The sequence below is a fragment of the Uloborus diversus genome, chromosome 7 (genome assembly GCF_026930045.1).
Source record: "Uloborus diversus isolate 005 chromosome 7, Udiv.v.3.1, whole genome shotgun sequence".
In the NCBI taxonomy this organism is placed as follows: Eukaryota; Metazoa; Arthropoda; class Arachnida; order Araneae; family Uloboridae; genus Uloborus; species Uloborus diversus.
In genome coordinates this window covers 171,321,332-171,340,074 of record NC_072737.1, presented here as the reverse complement: position 1 = coordinate 171,340,074, position 18,743 = coordinate 171,321,332, and the positions used below count along the sequence as shown (strand labels likewise).

General features: G+C 35.0%; 1 protein-coding gene across 1 annotated transcript in view; it reads left to right on the top strand.

The window, feature by feature from the left end:
- Positions 1–18,743, top strand: part of LOC129226999 (sialin-like) — a 40,571-nt gene that overhangs the window by 10,261 nt on the left and 11,567 nt on the right. Inside the window, exons 5-6 of the mRNA XM_054861627.1 lie at positions 1,942–2,091; positions 3,811–3,943. Of these exons, the coding sequence (XP_054717602.1) occupies positions 1,942–2,091; positions 3,811–3,943 (283 nt within the window). The remainder of the gene's footprint in view (positions 1–1,941; positions 2,092–3,810; positions 3,944–18,743) is intronic.

Below are 18,743 nucleotides of genomic sequence, written 5' to 3'. Positions count from 1 at the left end.
TTGACATTTTAGTATTAAAAACGATCGAATATTTGAATTGATGCGTACATATAACAGACAAAATTACAGAACTTAAAGTTTTTAAGCATAATATGTTAGTTTCTCTTTTAGGAGTTCTGATGATGATGTTGTGTCTGGTCTAGAACTTCTCCAGTCATTCAGCACTGGAAAGGCGTGGAAATGTTCTATGTTCAGTAAAAAAGAAAAATTCGTTGCTTTCTCACGCACTTATAGAAATGGCATGGTCTTGAATTCGATACTGCTGGAACCACTTGAATGGAGCCGATTCTACTCGTGGGCCACGTTCTACTTCAGGAAAATTGCACATCTTCATTCGTTTCAAATTCGGATTCATGGATTCGTACTGTTTTTGATGTTTCTCTTTTAATATCGTTGACAGAGTATTTGGAGCCATATTTCAATGCATTATCTTTCTTTTGGATTGTTAGATTCCTTTGAATGTTATCTAAGATTTACTTTACTTTTAAAATCCAGAGTTTTTAGCTTTCGCTTAGACATCTGGAAAGAAAACTCTATTCGCAACTCCAGAGCTCGAATACGCTACCTTGCGATGATTACCAATACTACGGAAAAAGGTAAAACATTCCATTCCACGTGTTTTCTTTAGGGTAAATTTCAAGCTTCAGACAGTTTGTGGTGTAATGTAATTTCAGAAGAAAAGAAAAGAAAGCTTCCCGTAAACATGATGAAAATTACTGCGATTCACAAAGCGTCAAAGCAAGTTATAAGTTACGGCATTTGTTTGTTTTACCTTTTTCATCCGCCATTAGACCGTGGCTGCAGCGCCCCCTATAGTTTATTGGAGTTGCGAATCTCTCTCTTTCTCTCTCTCGGGAACTTATCAGCAAATGATTTAATTAAAGAATGAAGGGAAACGCATCTTAACTTAGGTCAGCCTTTGAATAAAGGTACAATAAATTGACTTGGCAACTTGACAGCTTAAAAGCAGATTCGTAGTCTCGCAACATGTCTAAGTATAAAGAGTACAGTACAACAAAAGAAAACAAGCTATACTCATTTCCGCACCCGTGTAATTCCTTTATCGCACATTGGCTCAACAGGTATTCTCCAAGCTTCAGAGGTCTATTGCGTATTGCGCAAGAATAGCGAGTGAAGGCAGATGAATTTTTCTCTCATAGTCACTTGAATTATACATTTTTTTTTCTTCTTTTTTTCGTTCTTTCAAAATAAATTTCAAGTCATCTTTGAAAAAACTTCGACTTAAAGGAAGTTAACTTCAAAATATTGAGCAATAATTAACATGGAATTAAATACGAACGGATTGGGACTTGATAAAACTTCGAGTTTTAGAAATATTCGTGTTATTGGACTTGAGTTATCGCGAATTGACTGTATACAGATTATTTATAAAGTCTTGGTTTGATACAGAAAATTTATTTACTAAAAAAGCTAATTAAAATTAACATCTATATAGTTATTTTTCCTACTGGCTAATATATTAGTAAGAGGCATGTAGGTGACGCTAACATTGTACACTTAAAATGGCGTCTATAAGAGAAAAAACTCCCAGAGGTGCCATAAGGGGGCTTTGAGGGTCAAACCCACAGACAGGGGTGCCCATCTAGGCCGCAGACTGCGCCATTGAAATTTTTAGGGGGATGGTTTTGAGGTATATTTTTCGCTTTTCGGGGGGCTCTTGCGTTTTTTTTTGGGGGGGAGGGCCTTCGTGATATTTAGGGGGGTGCGTCCTTGCTCTTAGGAGGGCCAGCTCTGCCGCAGAGCCTTTGGTTTTAACGCATATTGCTTAATATCATGTGACAGTTTATTCCCATTTTTTGAACTGTTATTACAATGAATATTTTCTCTTTAATCTGTGCGATAAATGTGTTCATAATTATTTATTTTTAATACTTTCAACTATTGTGCAACAATTAAATGTTTCTTTGAATTTTCTTTCAGCTGCCGCCCATTCCTTGGTTGAAGATTTTGACATCAGTACCCTTTCTGACATTAGTAATTACACAAGTAGGAGACGATTGGTGCTTTTACACGGTTTTAACTGATCTACCTACATTTTTTGACACCATTTTGCACTTTAAAATTCAAGAGGTATATAATATTACACTACATTACATCGAAAGTGCAAATTGTTGGTAATAATCTCTGTTTTCACTTTCTTCTATTTCTACATAATAATAAAAGAAAATACGGTTTTCGTGAAAATTTTCAAATTTAGACGGCTTTGCAAGCTTTAAGGTGTGCTGAATCAATTTTGATCAATTTTGGAAAATGCCTGTTTGTCTGTCTGTGTGTGAGTAACGGATTAATTGGGCCGCTCTACAGAAAAACTATAGCATGAAGTGGAACGAAATTTGCTGCGCGCATGTGAATGGGGTTGTTTCCTTCAGTCAAAAGTACTACTTTTAGTCATTGAAATGAATAAAATGAGCAAAAAAAAAATTAAAAAATGTTTGCTTAAATTAATTTTTAAAACGTCCGATTTTTCAAACAAGGCGTAGTCTTTATGACGTCGCAAATGATGCAATTTGGCGCGTCTTTCTACTATGTTTCCACGTTATGATAATCAATCAGTGAATTAAAATTGCGCTCTGCGCTTGCTATCAACCATATCGTTGCCAATACACGTGATTGAAGATGCGAATTAAATATTTTGTTCTGTGAATGGCAACATTGAATGACATTTTATCATTTGTGATGCCACACGACAGAAGTGTAAACAATGAAAGCACAACGATTTAAGTCATTTTTTAAAAATATTAAACTTAAATAAATTATTTAAAAATGGTCAGATCCTATGTTTTGAAGCATGCTCTTTCAGAAAAAAATACATTTAAAATTTTGGAAACGACCCCATTGGTGCCCATTAGATTTTGGTGCCAATTCATCCAAAAAGGGTAGAGCAACCGAACGTTTTCTCCGTTATGCATGACTTCTATATCTTAGGACGCAAAGGGCGGAATTAAACACGAATTAGTCCGCATGTAGACCCTAGAGAGTACAGGTGCTATTTTAGATTAATTTTGGTGCTAATATAACACAGGGAGTGGAGTAATCGAACGTTTCTTTCGTTGCTTGTGACTGCTCTATCTCAAGAAGCAATGAACGGAATTAAGCAAAAATTGGTCCATGGGTAGAGCTTAGCAAGTTGCAAGAGCTGATTCGATTTTTGGCGTTGATAGTTTCAAGGTGGGGGATGTATTTTTAGATGCTGAATGTGTTATAAATTAACTACATATTGCTTATTTCTTTTTTAATTTGAAACATGTTATTAGGAAACGTAGAGCTGCTCTGTTCGCTTTGTGTTCAAAATCAACAGGAGCAATCCAGAACTCGCTCTTAATCACTGGTAAATCCTTTAAAATAAGGACAAAGTAACTACATACAACTAAACACTACTAAGTAACACAACTAAAAACATCAAAAAACAGCATTTTGTCCAAACTTCAATCCGATTGCGGCAAATCAAGAAATTACCAAAAAAAAATTCAAATTGTTTATGTGCGCTTTGCTCCATTAATGGCGCCTTTTCCGCACTACCTATCGTCGAAATTTAAGAAAAAGAGTGTTTTTCTGCCCATCCTACTGTAAAATGGCCCGAAGAAGGAAGAAAAAATCAATCAAACATCGTTATAACAGAAGATCTAATTCAACTGAATCTGACAAAATTAAAAAGTATTCATTCTTTACAAGAACTATTTCTGGTAAAAATACTTCTAGCCGCAAAATATAAGCACAATATGTGAGTGATGCACTTTTACGTCAGTTAAAGTCAGTTGTCTGTTAAAAAATGATATTTTTGACTTTCAGAACGGCTTTCTATCTTCGTTTCCAAAAATACTCCAGGCTATCATAGGAATAGCAGTTGGAATAGTGTCCGACATGTGCATTCGTCGCAATCTCGTCAGTGTTGCATTCTCGAGGAAGTTTTGTCAAATGATTGGTAAGTACAAAATTTCCCACTCAATTTTTGCGCATTCCAGTTTAACTTGAGAGACCTCTAATTTCGCAACCATTAGTCCTAGACGCATGCTTCCAGTTGCAAAAATGGTCAAAATGCAGTGCAGAAAGTTTGAAACGGTGAAGAAAAAGTACGAAATCTAACTTTTTATACGGATTCCCGGCTCCCTAACTTATGTTTAGGAAAATTATATCCATTGGAAAATAATTCCAACACAAAACATTTGAAGTGGTTCCGACCCTCATTGAGTTCAAAATTTTAAGGAACCGTGCAGAAGATGAGAGTGGAACTTATCGCCCTTTCAGAAGAATGACAGGTTGTCGAAGTAAAGAAACAAAATACTTGTATTTTTCCTTGCTACTGAAAAAAAAAACTAGTATGTTGTGGCCATTACAAAACTTTCTTCTATATGGGTCATTCCATGCGAAATGAGCAAATCAGCTGTGGCTGACATGTCACAGATTTCAATGAAAATTTTTATTTAGGTAAACCATGCATATCTATGAGGAAATGCAAAGTATGAAAGTTTAAAAACTGTTTGTTGCTTTGTTATTGAAATTAGAAGTTGATGCTTATGCTAAGCCTAAATTTTCAGAGTTCATTGCTGCCAGTCTGTGACTCAATAACTCCATAAGTTATAAACGTACACTTAAAAAATAAATATTTCTGCATTCTATAAACAAATCTCTATTGAGAAAGAGCAAAGTAAAATTTACTCGGATCTTTTTTTGAATCTGAGATATTAACAAAGATTGAAATTTTGCCAATTTACTTCAGATTTTAAATCACTCTTCTAGCTCTTTTAATGAAAAAATAACAGTAAAAATGATCCAGATTGAAAAACCATCTATAAGAAACTATCTGCTCTAATTTAGTAACTGTTTATGAATTTCTTGATGACGAAATTGTACTTAAAAAAATCGAAAATTTCCAAAAATTTCATTTTTTCCTCCATTTCAGATGTTTTTTTTAAAATGAGTGAATGCTCTAAATTTGCTCAATTTTTTTTACATTATATATCGAAGTGTCTTTTAGATGCTACTAAATTTTAATCATTGGTATCAGCCTATTTTTGTTACTAGAGTAACTTGAACTAAGGTAAAATTTAATTAGTTATTTCTTTTTATTTTGTAAGTTTAGCAAAACTAACCATTTTTTTCGTGTTTCATTTTCTCAAAAGCATGTTTATGAAGTACATGCGGAAATGTACAGTTTTTTAATTGAAATAAATGTCAATTTTACTTGCTTTTGTATCATTTAGTCGTTTATCAAGTTCTTTGAATTCTCGTTATTTCACATAAGGGTCAATCCATACAGGTTCCACACAGTATAAACTTCTCATTCATGTCCAAATATTTCTAAGTTATCAAATTAAAATAATTATTTTGAAAATTACAATATGTTTTTTCAGTATAATGTATTATATAGGGCACAATATACGTAATTTAAGAAGGTGCCATGAAGTTTTTACACTTTTTATTTCTGTTTTAGTGTGTGAATTGACTAGCGAAATTGCTTAATTTTAAAGACCTGTATCTTTTTTACAAACCAAATAAAAAAACCAATATGTATAACATGTATAGTATACTTGAATGGAATATTCAATTGGCCAGGAAATTTTATTTTTAATTCAATCCTCTTTTGGTTTATAGGGATCTAAAAATGTCATTTTTGTCATTTTTCCGAATTTTGAGGGGCTGTAATCTATAAAGGGTACACAAAAAAACAGCAACAGTTACATACTCTTTTTAGCATGGTTCCAGTGATTAGTTTTTGCCGTATTTCATTTTGTGTTTCCGTCCCCTACGTGAGTTATCCAACTTTGAAATGAGTAAAATTTTTACATTTGGACTTGAACTAACCTGTTGCCATTATTTTAATTATTAACGTACAGCTACGTAACTCAGCATGTAAGACTATCAAATTATGCACTTTAACATCAAAGCGTTAAATTAACTGTCATAAATCTAATTCAAATAGATTTTGGCCAAAATGCAAAGATCTAAAAGTCCCATTTTTGACTACGAAAATCACTTTTGATGACCTACAAAAAATCAAAGTTGAGAGAAAAAATAAAAGAGGTTTTAAACATCTTTCATATGCAGCTTTTAGGGATATGAATTTCAAAAAAATTAAAATTGATCGAGCGCAACCATCCGTCGAACCTGTATGGATTGACCCATAAAACAGAAAGAAAATGCTATTTTTCTGAATTTTATTTTACGTTTGGAAATCAAAAACCAATTTCGAGTTTCTTCAAGCAAATAGTAGAAACACAGCTCTATATTCTTGAAAAATTTTAAAGTTGTCTGAATTTTCCCTCATTTGAATTTTTGTGTGTACGTGAAGGGGAAAATCATCATTTTACAAAATGTCACTAAGTTTAAAACTAATTTTGATGACAAATGAGTTAAAATACAACTTCAAAAGTAAAGAATTTCTTTTATGATACTTCGCACAATATCAGGTATTAATTTCATCAAAGATAATGCATTCCGTAAAGACTGAGATTAAAAAATAAAATGCTTAATTATGAGAAAATTGAAATATTTTCAGTTTTTGAGACTCGGTTAAAAGTTAACTATAATAACTTTGAAAATTTTACTGATATCAGATTGATTACCCTACTCCATAGATTGCAAAAACATATAACTTTTATGTTTTCATTAAATAGTTAACAAGATACAAGCCTTCAAAAGTGCAACATTTAGCATTTATGAGAATGCTGTTCAATTTGACCAATTTTCAATCGCATGTAACTATTTAAATAAAAAATTTTAAGCAAAAATATTTTAGATATTTTTATATAGGCATAAAAGGAACCTGTATACCAAATTTCATAAAAATCTTACCATGCGGCCACCACTTTTTTGCGAATTTTGCTGATTTCGCATGGAATGACCCATATCTTTCTTATAATTCTGATCCCTCCTCATGCTTAACGAAGAAGCAATATTCCCAACGAAAACAAAATTACACATGCCAAAACTTGATGACCATCCCAATTCCTGATTTATCTCAAAAGCAAAGCAAAGAATGAAAATTGAAAATTATTTTTAAAGCCTTGCTTAAAATAATTACAAACATTTATCTGTTAACAGACACAATATGGCAACAGTTAAAAATTTTAAATCATTGAGATACTATTTCGGATCCTTTGCATGCAATTAAAAGCACGAGCTGAACGCAGACGACAGTCTGTTACGATTTATCTTTCTTATTGTTGCAATTAAAAAGCTATTTTTATTCACACAAATAAAAAAAAAATCAGCCCCCCCATGGAGCGATTGGCGCCAAAATTAAACCAACGCCTGTTTACATATGGATTCATATTTATTCCAAATTTCATCCAGAACGTAGCATTTCTTCTTGAGATATGGCACTCACAATGGAAAAAAAAGAACGTTCGATTGCGCCACCCCCTTTTTAGCTGTTGACACCAAAATAGAATCATTTCTTATACCCTCTAAGCGCTACTTGTCGATAAATTTTTGTTTGATTACGTTCATTATTTACTGAGATACAGCAGTCACAATTGACGACAAAAAACGTTCTATAGCTCAACTCCCGTTTGAGCTATTGACACCAAAATTCAATCAGCACCTGCTCCTGTTAGGGGCAACATATGGACCAAATTTTGTTTGATTCCGCCAGTTACTTCCTGAGGAATAGCAAGCACGCGTCACTCAAAAAACGTCCCATTGCTCCACCCCCCTTGGAGGAATTCGCGCCAAAAACCAATGGGCACAGGTTCACATAGGGGCACATATGTGTACCAAATTTCGTTCAATTTCATGCGGCAGTTTTTGCTGTAGAGCGGCCACAAAAAACTGGTCACACACAGACGTGACACACACACACACATACACACACACACACACACACAGACAGACAGACATTTTCCAAAAATAGTCGAAATGGACTCGGCACACCTCAAAAAGTTCAAATCCGTCAAAATTCGAAATTCGAAAATTTGCACGAATCCAGTACTTTCTTCTATATATTAGATATAGAAGAAAGTAAAACTAGTATGTTGTGGCCATCACGAAACTTTCTTCTATATTTTTCCTTTTTCTGATCCCTCCCCATGCTTGACGAGGAAGCAATATTCCTAACAAAAACAAAATTACACATGCAAAAACTTGACGACCCTCCCAATGTCTGAATTATTGCAAAAGCAAAGCAAAGAGCGAAAATTGAAAGTTATTTTAAAAGCCTTGCTTGAATTAATTACAAATATTTTATTTGTTAACAAACATAAGATGGCAACAGTTAAAAATTTTAAATCATTGAGATAATATTTCCTATCATTTCCATACAATTAAAATCACGAGAAATACGCAGACGACAATCTATTACGATTTATCTTTCTTATTGTTGCATTAATAAAAATATTTTTATTCGCAAAAAAAAAAAATCAACACCTCTTGAAGCGATCGGCGTCAAAATTAAACCAGAGCCTGTTTACATATGGATTCACATATATTCCAAATTTCAACCAGAACGTAGCATTACTTCTTGAGATAGGGCACTCAAAATGGAAAAAAAGAACGAGTGTTTGCGCTACCCCCTTTTTAGCTGTTGACACAAAAATAAAATCAGTTCTTATACCCACTAAAGGCTACTTGCCGATAAATTTTTCTTTCATTCCGTTCATTATTTCTTGAGATACAGCAGTCACAATTGACGACAAAAAACGTTCTATAGCTCAACCCCCGTTTGAGTTATTGACACCAAAATTGAATCGGCACCTGTTCCTGTTAATACCAACATATGGACCAAATTTTGTTTGATTCCGCCAGTTACTTCCTGAGGAATAGCAAGCACGCGTAACTCGAAAAACGTCCCATTGCTCCACCCCCCTTGGAGGAATTCGCGCCAAAAACTAATGGGCACAAGTTCACATAGTGGCACATATGTGTACAAAATTTCGTTCGATTTCATGCGGTAGTTTTTGTTGTAGAGCGGCCACAAAAAACTGGTCACACACAGACGTGACACACATACATACACACACACATACATACATACACACACACATACACACACACACACAGACAGACAGACATTTTCCAAAAATGGTCGAAATGGACTCAGCGCACCTCAAAACGTACGAATCCGTCAAAATTCGAAATTCGAAAATTTGCACGAATCCAATACTTTCTTCTATATATTAGATATAGAAGAAAGTAAAAAAGGAAAGTGGAAGGAAAACACGGTTGATAAATGATTTTAGTGCAAAAATGACGTTTCATTTTATGTTACACTTTAAACATTTTTATTTGCCTTAAACTTACTGATACAAGCTGCAAAAAAATATACAATTTTCACCACATTGAAAAACAGAGTAAACTTTTGAATTAAAGCATGCGCAATGAAAATACGAAAATTTAAAAACAATGCTCCTCAGTAAATGTGCTTCGTTTTGTAATGACAAAAAGAAGTATAATGTGGAAGATTAAGAAGAAGAAATGTTCTTACCTGATATAATTAAATCTACATCTTTTCCTTGCTATCTCCCCCGCCTCATTGAAATTAGGTAATCCGAAGAAAAGTTTATCGAATCATTTTTCTTTACTTCCCTTGGGGACTACACAGAGATAACTTAATTAGAATTGATTAAAATAAATTTAAATTTTTGTTACAGCAGTACGGATGTTTTAGCCCTTTGCCATTACTCTGATAAATTTTAGATAAATCTAAAAAACCTTTTTTTCTCTACTAATGAACTCGTCAAGCAATGAACTTTCTTTTAAGAATAACTACTTTAATCTTATTCCTTTAATTTTGCGTAACATGACTAACACTAATCCAAGTGAGGGAAAAAACATATACAGACAAAAAGAGTGCGAAGATTTAACAGAAAAACATTTTCAAGAAAGGTTTTTTTTCCTTTCTCCTTTTAAATTATTTTATTTTCTAATATGTAAAGCACTGTAAGGATTTGTCATTACGCATTTTGCTAATACTTTTTTTTTTCTTTTTAAATGATATAATCAAAGAACGTTAAAAAAAATAACCCAAAAAAATTGAAAATTGGCACACTTGTGCATAAAGGGCTCCTGATGTGTGTACTAAAAGTATCTGGTGCTAAGGGAGGGGGGGGGGAGCTCGTGCCACTATCTTGGATTTTACGTACATTTTTTTAGTTTTCGTTTTTACTTCCTTTTACAACTAGTATGTTGTGGCCATCACGAAACTTTCTTCGATATTTTTCCTTTTTCTGATCCCTCCCCATGCTTGACGAGGAAGCAATATTCCTAACAAAAACAAAATGACACATGCAAAAACTTGACGACCATCCCAATGTCTGAATTATTGTAAAAGCAAAGCAAAGAGCGAAAATTGAAAGTTACTTTAAAAGCCTTACTTGAATTAATTACAAATATTTTATTTATTAAAAAACATAAGATGGCAACAGTTAAAAATTTTAATTCATTGAGATAATATTTCCGATCATTTCCATACAATTAAAATCACGAGAAATACGCAGACGACGATCTATTACGATTTATCTTTCTTATTATTGCATTAATAAAACTATTTTTATTCGCAAAAAAAAAAAAAAAAAAAAAAAAAAATCAACACCTCTTGGAGCGATTGGAGTCAAAATTTAACCAAAGCCTGTTTACGTATGAATTCACATATATTCCAAATTTCAAACAGAACGTAGCATTACTTTTTGAGATAGGGCACTCACAATGGAAAAAAAGAACGGGCGATTGCGCTACCCCCCCCTTTTTAGCTGTTGACACCAAAATAAAATCAGCTCTTACACCCACTAAGGGCTACTTGTCAAAAAATTTTTGTTTGATTCCGTTCGTTATTTCTTGAGATACAGCAGTCACAATTCACGACAAAAAACGTTCTATAACTCAACCCCCGTTTGAGCTATTGACACCAAAATTAAATCAGCACCTGCTCCAGTTAGGGGCAACATATGGACCAAATTTTGTTTGATTCCGCCAGTTACTTCCTGAGAAATAGCAATCACGCATAACTCAAAAAACGTCCTATTACTCCACCCCCCTTGGAGGAATTCGCGCCAAAAACCAATGGGCACAAGTTCACATAGGGTCACATATGTGTACCAAATTTCGTTCAATTTCATGCGATAGTTTTTGCTGTAGAGCGGCCACAAAAAACTGGTCACACACAGACGTGACACACACACACACATACACACACACATACATACATACACACACACATACATACACACACACAGACAGACAGACATTTTCCAAAAATAGTCGAAATGGACTCAGCACACCTCAAAACGTTCAAATCCGTCAAAATTCGAAATTCGAAAATTTGCACGAATCCAATACTTTCTTCTATATATTAGATATAGAAGAAAGTAAAAATGGGCAGATTCTATGTTTTTAAACATGCTCTTTCAGAAAAAAATACTTTTAAAATTTTGGAAACGACCCCATTTACATACGACTTAATACAAAAAACACATTCTATGCACACATATAATTTTAAACCTTTATTAGCCTCTTTTTTTATCTGTTGCCAGTTTCTATTTGTTCAAAAATAAAATACTTGTAGTTGATTTTTACTTTCTTCTATATCTAATATATAGAAGAAAGTATTGGATTCGTGCAAATTTTCGAATTTCGAATTTTGACGGATTCGAACGTTTTGAGGTGTGCTGAGTTCATTCCGACTATTTTTGGAAAATGTCTGTCTGTCTGTGTGTGTGTGTGTATGTATGTGTGTCACGTCTGTGTGTGACCAGTTTTTTGTGGCCGCTCTACAGCAAAAACTACCGCATGAAATCGAACGAAATTTGGTACACATATGTGCCCGTATGTGAACTTGTGCCCATTGGTTTTTGGCGCGAATTCCTCCAAGGGGGGTGGAGCAATGGGACGTTTTTTGAGTTACGCGTGCTTGCTATTCCTCAGGAAGTAACTGGCGGAATCAAACAAAATTTGGTCCATATGTTGCCATTAACAGGAATAGGTGCTGATTCAATTTTGGTGTCAATAACTCAAACGGGGGTTGAGCTATAGAACGTTTTTTTGTCGTCAATTGTGACTGCTGTATCTCAAGAAATAATGAACGGAATGAAAGAAAAATTTATCGGCAAGTAGCCCTTAGTGGGTATAAGAGCTGATTTTATTTTGGTGTCAACAGCTAAAAAGGGGGGTAGCGCAATCGCCCGTTCTTTTTTTCCATTGTGAGTACCCTATCTCAAGAGGTAATGCTACGTTCTGGTTGAAATTTGGAATATATGTGAATCCATATGTAAACACGCTTTGGTTCAATTTTGACGCCGATCGCTCCAAGAGGTGTTGATTTTTTTTTTTTTTTTTTTTTTTTTGCGAATAAAAATAGCTTTATTAATGCAACAATAAGAAAGATAAATCGTAATGGATTGTCGTCTGCGTATTTCTCGTGATTTTAATTGTATGGAAATGATCGGAAATATTATCTCAATGATTTAAAATTTTTAACTGCTGCCATCTTATGTTTGTCAACAAATAAAATATTTGTAATTAATTCAAGCAAGGCTTTTAAAATAACTTTCAATTTTCGCTCTTTGCTTTGCTTTTGCAATAATGCAGACATTGGGATGGTCGTCAAGTTTTTGCATGTGTAATTTTGTTTTTGTTGGGAATATTGCTTCCTCGTCAAGCATGGGGAGGGATCAGAAAAAAAACTAGTATGTTGTGGCCATCACGAAACTTTCTTCTATATTTTTCTTTTTTTTCTGATCCCTCCCCATGCTTGACGAGGAAGCAATATTCCCAACAAAAACCAAATTACACATGAAAAAACTTGACGACCATCCCAATGTCTGCATTATTGCAAAAGCAAAGCAAAGAGCGAAAATTGAAAGTTATTTTAAAAGCCTTGCTTGAATTAATTACAAATATTTTATTTGTTAACAAACATAAGATGGCAACAGTTAAAAATTTTAAATCATTGAGATAATATTTCCGATCATTTCCATACAATTGAAATCACGAGAAATACGCAGACGACAATCTACTACGATTTATCTTTCTTATTGTTGCATTAATAAAGCTATTTTTATTCAAAAAAAAAAAAAAAATCAACACCTCTTGGAGCGATTGGCGTTAAAATTGAACCAACGCCTATTTACATATGGATTCATATTTATTCCAAATTTCATCCAGAACGTAGCATTACTTCTTGAGATAGGGCACTCACCATGGAAAAAAAAGAACGTTCGATTGCGCCACCCCCATTTCAGCTGTTGACACCAAAATAGAATCATTTCTTATACCCTCTAAGGGCTACTTGTCGATAAATTTTTGTTTGATTACGTTCATTCTTTATTGAGATACAGCAGTCACAATTGACGGCAAAAAACGTTCTATAGCTCAACCCCCGTTTGAGTTATTGACATCAAAATTGAATCAGGATCTGTACCTGTTAGGGGCAACATATGGACCAAATTCTGTTTGATTCCGCCAGTTACTTCCTGAGGAATAGCAAGCACGCGTAACTCAAAAAACGTCCCATTGCTCCACCCCCCTTGGAGGAATTCGCGCCAAAAACCAATGGGCACAAGGTCACATACGGGCACATATGTGTACCAAATTTCGTTCGATTTCATGCGGTAGTTTTTGCTGTAGAGCGGCCACAAAAAACTGGTCACACACAGACGTGACACACATACATACACACGCACATACATACATACACACACACATACATACACACACACACACAGACAGACAGACATTTTCCAAAAATAGTCGAAATGGACTCAGCACACCTCAAAACGTTCGAATCCGTCAAAATTCGAAATTCGAAAATTTGCACGAATCCAATACTTTCTTCTATATATTAGATATAGAAGAAAGTAAAAAGAAAAATATAGAAGAAAGTTTCGTGATGGCCACAACATACTAGTTAGTGTATGGCTTTTAAAAGGATTTTCTTTTTACTTTCTTCTATATCTAATATATAGAAGAAAGTATTGGATTCGTGCAAATTTTCGAATTTCGAATTTTGACGGATTCGAACGTTTTGAGGTGTGCTGAGTCCATTTCGACCATTTTTGGAAAATGTCTGTCTGTCTGTGTGTGTGTATGTATGTATGTGTGTGTGTGTGTGTGTGTGTGTGTGTGTGTGTGTGTGTATGTGTGTCACGTCTGTGTGTGACCAGTTTTTTGTGGCCGCTATACAACAAAAACTACCGCATGAAATCGAACGAAATTTAGTACACATATGTGCCCCTATGTGAACTTGTGCCCATTAGTTTTTGGCGCGAATTCCTCCAAGGGGGGTGGAGCAATGGGACGTTTTTCGAGTTACGCGTGCTTGCTATTCCTCAGGAAGTTACTGGCGGAATCAAACAAAATTTGGTCCATATGTTGGTATTAACAGGAACAGGTGCTGATTCAATTTTGGTGTCAATAACTCAAACGGGGGTTGCGCTGTAGAACGTTTTTTGTCGTCAATTGTGACTGCTGTATCTCAAGAAATAATGAACGGAATGAAAGAAAAATTTATCGGCAAGTAGCCCTTAGTGGGTATAAGAACTGATTTTATTTTTGTGTCAACAGCTAAAAAGGGGGTAGCGCAATCACCCGTTCTTTTTTTCCATTTTGAGTGCCCTATCTCAAGAAGTAATGCTACGTTCTGGTTGAAATTTGGAATATATGTGAATCCATATGTAAACAGGCTTTGGTTCAATTTTGACGCCGATCGCTCCAAGAGGTGTTGATTTTTTTTTTTTTTTTTTTTTTTTTGCGAATAAAAATATTTTTATTAATGCAACAATAAGAAAGATAAATCGTAATAGATTGTCGTCTGCGTATTTCTCGTGATTTTAATTGTATGGAAATGATCGGAAATATTATCTCAATGATTTAAAATTTTTAACTGTTGCCATCTTATGTTTGTTAACAAATAAAATATTTGTAATTAATTCAAGTAATGCTTTTAAAGTAACTTTCAATTTTCGCTCTTTGCTTTGCTTTTGCAATAATTCAGACATTGGGATGGTCGTCAAGTTTTTGCATGTGTAATTTTGTTTTTGTTGGGAATATTGCTTCCTCGTTAAGCATGGGGAGGGATCAGAAAAAAAAAGAAAAATATAGAAGAAAGTTTCGTGATGGCCACAACATACTAGTTTCCTCTTAATTCTACATTTGAGACTCAGTCGGTTTTTTTTTTTTTTTTTTTTTTTTTTTTAATTTTTACTTTCTTCTATATCTAATATATAGAAGAAAGTATTGGATTCGTGCAAATTTTCGAATTTCGAATTTTGACGGATTCGAACGTTTTGAGGTGTGCTGAGTTCATTTCGACTATTTTTGGAAAATGTCTGTCTGTCTGTGTGTGTGTATGTATGTATGTGTGTGTGTATGTATGTGTGTCACGTCTGTGCGTGACCAGTTTTTTGTGGCCGCTCACAGCAAAAACTACCGCATGAAATCGAACGAAATTTGGTACACATATGTGCCCGTATGTGAACTTGTGCCCATTGGTTTTTGGCGCAAATTCCTCCAAGGGGGGTGGAGGAATGGGACGTTTTTTGAGTTACGCGTGCTTGCTATTCCTCAGGAAGTAACTGGCGGAATCAAACAAAATTTGGTCCATACGTTGCCATTAACAGGAACAGGTGCTGATTCAATTTTGGTGTCAATAACTCAAACGGGGGTTGAGCTATAGAACGTTTTTTGTCGTCAATTGTGACTGCTGTATCTCAAGAAATAACGAACGGAATCAAACAAAAATTTATCGGCAAGTAGCCCTTAGTGGGTATAAGAACTGATTTTATTTTTGTGTCAACAGCTAAAAAGGGGGTAGCGCAATCACCCGTTCTTTTTTTCCATTTTGAGTGCCCTATCTCAAGAAGTAATGCTACGTTCTGGTTGAAATTTGGAATATATGTGAATCCATATGTAAACAGGCTTTGGTTCAATTTTGACGCCGATCGCTCCAAGAGGTGTTGATTTTTTTTTTTTTTTTTTTTTTTTTTTGCGAATAAAAATAGCTTTATTAATGCAACAATAAGAAAGATAAATCGTAATGGATTGTCGTCTGCGTATTTCTCGTGATTTTAATTGTATGGAAATGATCGGAAATATTATCTCAATGATTTAAAATTTTTAACTGTTGCCATCTTATGTTTGTCAACAAATAAAATATTTGTAATTAATTCAAGCAAGGCTTTTAAAATAACTTTCAATTTTCGCTCTTTGCTTTGTTTTTGCAATAATTCAGACATTGGGATGGTCGTCAAGTTTTTGCATGTGTCATTTTGTTTCTGTTGGGAATATTGCTTCCTCGTCAAGCATGGGGAGGGATCAGAAAAAAAAAAGAAAAATATAGAAGAAAGTTTCGTGATAGCCACAACATACTAGTTAATTTTGACCTTTCAACCGGGAGTATGCATCAAGAGTTGGCGCCAACCTAGCCCGGCAGCATTGTGAAGGCTACGCAGATCCTAATCACAATAACACGATGCTGCCAGGTTAGGTTTGTCCTGACTATAGGACTAATGGTTTCAAAAATAGGCCTTACAGGTAAACAGGGACACTCTATATTTCATCTCTCTTTGAAAAACAACATTATTGTACACCTCTATGTCAACATAGACATCATTGTATGTAGGGTCTCTTTTATGTGTTGTTTATTGTGTTTGCTATGTGTTGCTAACCTTTTCTTCTTTTCAATAAAACGCGGACTTGGGCATGGGTTCGCCGGGAGTATGAAGTATGAAGTGAAAAGGGGGGCGCTTGAAACGAACGCGAGCACTAAGACCGCAGATCTATTGCACTGTCCCCGAGACTACTGAAGGTGCCAGGGCCGTGGTAGCCCGATCGGTAGAGTGTCGGATTCGGGGCCGAAGGGTCCTGAGTTCGAACCTCGATGGTCGAAGATCCACCGTCGTCATTAAAGGGGACTGGGCGACGTTAAATATGCTCGTGGTCTCAATGTCCTCCAAGTGAAACGATACCTCTGGGGGGTGCTAGTACCAGGTAGCTATTAGCTCCTGGTCTAGTTCTAAATTCTCACTAACTGTTCGATCCGGTGATGGTGCTGCCATCTATCGGTATAAAAAATAATAGAGGCAAGACACTTAGTATGCAGTCCTCGACATAAATACAGTTGTATTCAGTTGTGACTCGGAATCGTAATCGTATACTAAAGGAGCCCAATAACAGAAATAAATTTCAGTAATTACCTAACCGAAATTTTAGGCAGTTCCCAGGGATCTACATAGTGGTCGCCGGGAGGCTCTTGGGCTTTGTAGTGGCGGGTGCTGCACTTCCTGAGGGACTCCCATCTGGTATGTCACTGCGTAACGAGACCAGGGGATCCTCGGGGAAGATGTACGTATATTCCATCTATAAAAAAAAACAGCTTTATCCAAGAATTGCTTTTCTAATTCAGGAAGTGCTTTTCTTTCACAATGGGGTGGTTTCCTTCAGTCAAAAGTACTACTTTTAGTCATTGAAATGGATAGAATGAGCAAAAAAAAAAAAAAAAAAAAAAAATACATGGACCCAGTAACTACTTTTATTCTCCCAACAGTTTTTTTTTTAATTAATTTTTTAAAATGTCCGATTTTTCAAACAAGACGTGGTCTTTATGACTTCACAAATGATACAATTTGGCGCATCTTTCTACTAAGTTTCCACGTTATGATAATCAAGCAGCGAATTAAAACTGCACTCTACGCTTGCTATCAACCATATCGTTGCCAATACACGTGAGTAAAGATGCGAATTAAATATTTTGTTCGTCGAATGGCAACATTGAATGGCATTTCATCATTTGTGGTGTCACACGACAGAAGTGTAAACAATGAAAGCGCATCAATTTAAGTAATTTTTTAAAAATATTTACTATAAATAAATTATTTAAAAATGGTCAGATCCTATGTTTTTAAGCATGCTCTTTCAGAAAAAAAATACTTTTAAAATTTTGGAAACGACCCCACTTGACACTGATTTGTTGATTTCATGCCATGAACCGGTTTGAAATGAATCAATCTCAAACAGGTCGAAAACCGCTGCCAAAAAACGCGTTTGTCTTCGAAACCAGCTGAATTCATGCTTTTACCTTACCACATGGCCACTATGAAAACGAACGGGTCAACAACATTGTCAGAGCCGGCGAAAGGCCATGTTAGCGTAGTCAGAAAATAGGACCCCGAATAGGAATCGGGGTAGTATAAGTTTAATGAGTTTTATCGCGGGGGGGGGGAGGAGAGTTGGCCTGGGTAACCAAACGGACACGGTCATGTTTTCATGAATTTCTTGCTGAACTCTCATTTTTGATTGGAGCGAGTGGTGGATTAGAGTGGAGCGGAAACCATCAAAAAAAAAAAAAAAAAAACACGTTTCTCTTAATTAATTTAACCTGTATGCGGAAAAGTTGCCACATATTAGTGTAATCATGATACTGAAATTTCAGCTTCCTACGGCAATATTTTAGCTGCCCATTTGCGATTGAAATTTATAAGAAATTGTACAATTCAAGAATTTTTACTTCAACTCTTCGCAAGTTTTCTGTTAGGAAAAAAAAAAAAAAAAAAAAAAACAAGATCTGATCCGGTGAAGGTGGCTGCATAGAGAGGTAAATAACACCACCACCCTTTTGTCTTCAAAAATCTTGGTTCATTGTTTTCTAGAACCCCACAATGTTGACTCTTAATTTCAAATTTAGGTAGTGAAACTCTAGATGCTATCTTTGATCATATAAATCCGTCTCTAGCGTCATTTCCCAGGGTTCGTACGCTCCTTCAAAACTCCTCCAATACTCCTTCATTTATAAAAAA